Source organism: Salvia hispanica, chromosome 1, assembly GCF_029641045.1.
Source record: "Salvia hispanica isolate PSC_SH4W2 chromosome 1, Shi_PSC_v1, whole genome shotgun sequence".
In the NCBI taxonomy this organism is placed as follows: domain Eukaryota; kingdom Viridiplantae; phylum Streptophyta; class Magnoliopsida; order Lamiales; family Lamiaceae; genus Salvia; species Salvia hispanica.
Genome location: NC_142692.1, coordinates 31,605,047 through 31,611,803, shown reverse-complemented (window position 1 = coordinate 31,611,803; position 6,757 = coordinate 31,605,047). Strand labels below are relative to the sequence as shown.

Sequence of the window (6,757 nt, the reverse complement as noted above, 5' to 3'; positions counted from 1 at the left end):
ACTACTCATACCAATAAGATGATTTTTTGGTAGGGAGAGGTGTCCATCTTATAAATAACTCTAAGGTTAAACGTGTTTAGTCTGGTATGCAAGGAGAACTATGAGTCAAGGAGCCGGGTAGTCAGAGCATCTTTCATGGTACAATATAACTCAAAATGTAGTAGGTAATTAGCTTCAATGGTACTCCAAAATCAATCTTTTTTTAGCAAAATATACCTATCTTAGGTTTACATTGAAACAAACCCAAATTACATTAAGAATATTTTTTTAAGTTTGAATTTAGTCTAAATGGTTGGATTAAAATCACTACTTGATGTGACATTTATTCTAAAATGAGTTTGAGTCCAATGTAAATGGCTGGAAATGCTCTTAATGGGTACAGACCATGCTGGAAAGACTTTTGTTGACGTGTAAGGACAACTGTCAGTCAAGAAGTCGAGTGGTTTCATATCTATCGCAAAACCTTGGGTGTTTTGATTTTACTTCAAAACCACTAATTTTGAAATTTAAAATCTATGTGCGCTCACCGGGAAGTCACAATAAAGGAGCGAATCTAAATAACGAATAATCTCAAAAATGCGTTGAATATTTATGAGCAGATGCAAGAAATGTTTCAACTATGAGAAGACTTTCGAAAAAGTTTGCCATTGCAAAAAATGGGCACATTGCAATAAATACAACAATCTTATATAGAATACATCGAAATATTCGGTAGCCGAAAATAAAATCGGAAAATTGAAATAATGCGATGATGAGATTTTGTCGATTGCGGCGGTTACATGTGATAGACGAAAATAATGTAAATATAATAAAATAAAGAATGCTATCAATTTTTATATGTGAATTTTTATCATAAATATAAATTACATAACCAAATCCCATAAAAGCCTTTCTCCATTTAAAAAAAATTAAATAAGACATACATATATTATTTTTAAATTTTAAGTGTGCAATAAAATCATGTCTTATTTTGATAACAAAATCCAACTTAAAAGTGGGACATTGCCGCATTCCACCGCTTGCAAAGGTCGCCACATCACCACATGACATGACGTGGCTAGTAACCATTTGGTAAATTCAACTGTTCACGTGAGCACGACACCGCATGCAAACTGCATGGCTCCCAAAACAAAACCCATATGTATATCTTAGACCAACTTATTAAAACCATAATTAAATTAAAATAATTATATTAAATAAAATTAAAATTAACGTGTTAAATTATTATTGGCTAATTTTATGCCTTTCTTAAAATAAAATTCATCCTCACAAAACGACGAGAAAATTTAGAGAGAGAGAGGGGGAAATTTAGTGGAAAAGCAAAGAGCGTCACAGTTTCATCAACGAATGGTGACAATTCCAGCCACATTAAGCAAGAAGCCTTTCCCTCAGTCGGTCCAATCTCCCTCTTTCTCTCTCTGTATGTATATGTGAGTTTGTATCTATAACCGCATTGAATATTGTTTGAGGTGGAGAGAGAATTGAGCTGCTATGGAACTTGCAATGACATAATACTATTTTTTTTGACAATTTTGGTTTGCTTTTTGAAATGGGAAAGTATGGACAAATGCAGATAAACCGGAGATAAATTGGAGGAAGTATAGCACGAGGTTTTCTGAAATTTTTTGGTTGTTTTCTCTTTCTCTCTAAAAAGTTCAAACTCTCTCTCTCTCTCTCTAACTTAACAGAAGAAAAAAAAACCGATTTGAACTTATCTGCACCCAAGAAAAAGCCATTGTAGCAAAGAAAATTTAATTAGCAATTCCAGAACATTCATGGTGGTTGTTGGCTTGCAACCTATTTAAGTGTGGTGGTGCTCTCTCACTCTTGCCTGCAATTTGCAATTCTAGGGTTTTCTCTCAATCTCCCTAAATATCAAATCTCAGATGTTTTATGTTGCTGCAACTTGCAATATCCTTGTTTTGTACTTGAAGCCCCTTTTCATACACTTGTTTCCTTAAATCAATTACAAAATCTGTCCGTACCAATTATTTCCTATATCCATATTCCATCTCCTCTCTCTTAATTTTGAAAGATGGGAAAAGTTGAAGCGGCGGAGCAAGATCTGACGGCGGCGGAGCAAGATCAAAACCCTAGCGGTTTCGATCCGATTGTTGACAAGGACATGTGGCTTGACATGGACGATGCCTCCATTTTCTGCGACGATTTCCCTTCGCTGCCGGATTTCCCTTGCATGTCGTCCTCGTCTTCGTCTTCCTCCACTCAGCCTGCGCTGAAGCCGATCGCGGTGACCTCCTCGTCTTCCTCGGCCACATCGGCCGTGTCGTGGGCGGTGATGAGGTCCGATGCGGAGGAGGACAGCGCCGCAAGGATGAGCTTCCAGCAGTTTCAGGACGAGGTCAAGATGGACGGCGGCGCGGCGCTATCCTCCACCGCCTCCGATGCTGACATGATGGAGAGCTTCGGGTACATGGATCTGATCGACTGCAACGAGCTCTGGGACCCCTCGTCTGTTTTCCAGAGTGAAAACCCTCAGGAATTGGTGGAGGAGCAGGCGCCGGCGGTGGCGGAGGATGAGACTGGCGGTTTGAGCTTCCTGCAAGGGGATGCGGAGCTGGCGATGATCTTCTTAGAATGGCTGAAGCAGAACAAGGATTACATATCTGCTGAGGATATGAGGAGCATCAAGCTGAAGCGCTCCACCATTGAGAGCGCTTCGAAGAAATTGGGGACCACCAGTGAAGGAAAGAAGCAGCTTCTAAGGCTCATCCTCGACTGGGTCGAGCAGCACCGTCTCCAGAAGAAGGCCGCCCCCGCACCTTTCCCCTTCCATGAGACTGCTCATTTTGGTGATTCGATCAATCCAAACCCTAATTTCATTTACAATCCTGATCCAAACGCGCCCCAGTGGATGCAGCCTCAGCAGGAGGTGGCTCTGCACCCATCTTTTGCGCAGCCGATGCCGATGAATCAAGGAGTTGTGAATGGCATTCCGTTGCAGCATTCGGCGGAGTATCCAATGATGGAGCACGCGCCGTCGTGGGCGATGCCGCCGCCGTTCCAGCAGCAGCAGTTCAGCCCCTTTCCTGAGAATGGTGGAACCGTTGTCAACCGGTACGGTAATCCGTACCAAATGTATGATCCGAATGGGGATAGGGTGATGAGACTCGGGGCTTCTGCGACGAAGGAGGCGAGGAAGAAGAGAATGGCGCGACAGCGGAAGCTGTATCCGCACCCTCACCGTCACTCTGGCAGCTCGAATCAGCAGCGAGACAGCCAGCTGCACGATTCTCGTGGGGATGATGGCGGCGAGCATGATGGTTCTCTGGGGGATTGGGGGTACTGGGCCCAGGGTGAAGGTGTCGACCCCTCTCCTACGGCCGGGCAGCAACCGAATTCTGTGGATCAAGCTGCTGTGCAGCAGCAGAACGGCCAACGGCCGGCTGCTGCTTCTGATCGGAGGCCACAACAGGTTGGGTTTGAGTTGTTAAATAGTAGTTCATTTTTTTTTAATGTGAGATGTTTGTATGATTTATTACATTGTGAAATATTTGGTGTTTGTGCTTAGGGTTGGAAGACTGAGAAGAACTTGAAGTTTTTGCTGCAGAAAGTGTTGAAGCAAAGTGATGTTGGTAACTTGGGAAGAATTGTGCTGCCAAAAGTATACTTCTGCCTTTCTTAATTGCTTGTTTTTGTTTAGTTTCATAAAACAACAATAGTCATTTAAATCACGAATTTTGGTCATATTCTTGCGAATTTCGTAAGGTTTTTGAATACTTGAATCACAAAGTTTCAATTTTCCACTGTTGAAACTTAGTTAGTTTTCCGTTTTCATACATTACAAGACTCATCATAATTTGATCAAGCTTCATGATTAAAATGATTGCTATTCCTCTGATAAAATTGCTTAAAGATGAGTTAGATTTTCTTGTTACTTGGCATTGAGATTATGAGATCTAAACAAATTAAATTGCAATGTGGTTTCAGAAAGAGGCTGAAAGCCATCTCCCAGAACTGGAAACAAGAGATGGGATTTCCATTACCATGGAAGACATTGGAACCTCTTGTGTTTGGAATATGCGTTACAGGTAATAGTTTCGAATTAAGTTGGATCGGACTTTGACATTCTGTATTTTTTTCCAACTATCATTTTTGCGATTAAACTTCCATTTCGGGGGATTAATTTCAGGTTTTGGCCTAACAACAAAAGCAGAATGTACCTTCTGGAGAATACTGGTAAAGAAGACCATATATTGCTACCGGGAAATCGATCTTTTACCAATTACCTTATGATTTAATTTATGTTGTTAATTATAGGGGATTTTGTGAGGGCCAATGGACTTCAGGAAGGAGATTTCATTGTCATCTATTCAGACACCAAATGTGGGAAATATGTAAGTTAATTATGTTGTTAATATGATCATGGTGTTGAATGTTTCTCAATTTCCTACTTACTCGAATGCTGGCTGGCTTGACACAGATGATTCGAGGAGTCAAAGTGCGACAGCCGGGTGGCAAATCTGAGGGCAAGAAGCCGGCAAGGAGAACCGTACGAAGCCTATCATCGCTCGGTGGCAACAGCTCCTCCCCGCTTGCTCCGATCAGACAGGCTATAAGATGAATCTGGTATGAGGCCGTGGAAAGGTGTATATGTTCCAACTGACAGAGTTTGGGTTTAACTACTTGTGTTGTTCTTCTATGAATATTTCATGGGTCCTAAATCCTAATAGTGGTACATAAGCATTTTGGCCCTCCTAGGTTATTTTGCACCTTCAGCAGCAACCACATCCTTTGCTGTAGTAGTTTTTATTTCTATTGTTATTAACAAACACCGAATTAATAATATGTAATCTCGTGTCAATAAGTTGTTTGTTATCAGAAGATCATGTGTTCTTAATTCTCTTTTCTTAATTCTCTTTACATTTTTGTTGTTCAACCAAATGTTTACTTATTCTTTCCCTTGTATATATAGTCAGTATGTAGCAGAAATGTACCAATGTTAGGAATGCTACTGAGATATATTGAGAGTAATACTATTTAAATGATTTTGTACTAAATATACTCTCGCCGTTCAAAAAAAATAGAGCAATTGGTGTATGACACGGGTTTTAATGTACAATAGTAAAGTAAAAAGAAGGGAAAAAAGGGGTTTTAATGTAGAATGGTAAAGTAAAAAAGAAGGGAAAAAAGTAAGAGAGAAGTAGTGTTAGTGGAATGATGTGTAGGGTTATTATTTGTTGAAAATTTTCCATAAATGATTGTGCTCTTTTTTTCTGGGATGACCAAAAATTGTAAATGTGCTCTATTTTTTGTGGACGGAGGAGTATTATTTTTACTAGTATAAAAAAAATTACTAGAACCACTATATATATATATAGGAATGATATGCTACATATATTCGTAGCTCCTAGTGTGAATACAACTCTCGTTTGACGTATGTTTAGTGTTGTTCATTTCGGTTATATACTTAGCTAGTTTGATTCTAATATATTAAAAAATATTATTGAAATTTTAAATATCACAAAATTCATAAAAAAATAAGCTCTATTGGTTCGTTTTCTCTATAATTTAAAATAAATTAATAAAATAATAAATTAAATTTTGATTTTTATGAATTTTATGAAATTAAAAATTTTATATATTTTTTAATATATTATAATTGAACTAACTATATAAATAGCGTATCATTCCTCTCATGTGCCAGCACCACTCTATTTATGATTCTTTTCTAAATTGTGAGAGCCAGCACTACTCTATTTATCATTCTTTTCTAAATTTGGAGTTCATGATCTTCTATTAATACTACTCCGACATGTCACAGTGAATTCTCTATTTGACTTCGTGAGTGAGAGAAACTACAAGAATATCGGTCATACTTATACATTATATAATAAAGTTCCGGAAGCATTTTTCTTGGCACAAAAGACTAAAAATTATTAGTAATGTTTAATGCGTTAAAGTAAGTTTTAGGAATAATAAAATAATGATGGTGATGTGATGTGATGTTATTATTTTCAATTTCTTTTTCATATAAGTAACAAAACTTTGAATATTTGAGTTTCTCATATATTTGTTCTGAATTCTCATGTTTATTTAATTATCAATGTTAACATGTCCTATTCACCGTGACTAATGCATAAAAAATTAAAACAAAATAAGAGAGTTACTCACCTACGCATGATCTAATTCTAAGTGAAAATTGTGCTTTCATTTCACAAAAGAGAGATTACATAATTGTGAAAATTTCTGGCGCTACTATTTTGCCTATAATCTCCCAAAATTGGGCTTAGCTCTCTTCACATAGCTGCAATTAAGGTGTGCAAACATTCCTTTAGCGGCTAATTAAAAATAATTAATTTAGTTTCTTTTTCCTAAAAAATTCAACAAACTTAAACAATATACGTAACAAATTTTAAGGAATAAACCTAAATATATATGCTCCTGTTAAACATCTAACTCAATTGAAAACAAGACAATTAATCCCCAAATATTGTGTGAGTTTATCACCCCGTCGTACTAAATCTCGGAAAAATTAGGCGCAAGAAGGGAGATACTCAAATTTATACTACTACGAATTCTTGTTGAAAATATTAGTACTTGACAAACACTAGGGAGGCTTGAAACTCAAATTCCACGGTCATAATCGGCCCTAAAATTTTCAATCACAGTAGATGGGTTAGATTAGAATTAGCCCAAAATAAAAGATAGTAATAAACCCACAAAAATTCGGGTCATAATCTATACATATATAAAGGGGGAGTTTTGAGAGTATTTATGAAATTACTAAGGATAGTTT

The 6,757-nt window shown here is 37.5% G+C and overlaps 1 protein-coding gene across 1 annotated transcript; it reads left to right on the top strand.

Moving 5' to 3' along the window:
• Positions 1-1,655: 1,655 nt before the first annotated feature.
• LOC125218188 (B3 domain-containing transcription factor ABI3) lies at positions 1,656-4,858 on the top strand. Its single transcript, XM_048119812.2, has 6 exons — positions 1,656-3,433; positions 3,530-3,622; positions 3,949-4,049; positions 4,151-4,197; positions 4,279-4,355; positions 4,442-4,858. The coding sequence occupies exons 1-6, from the start codon at positions 2,036-2,038 to the stop codon at positions 4,580-4,582; spliced, it is 1,857 nt and encodes a 618-aa protein (XP_047975769.1). The 5' UTR covers positions 1,656-2,035; the 3' UTR covers positions 4,583-4,858.
• Positions 4,859-6,757: the final 1,899 nt, after the last annotated feature.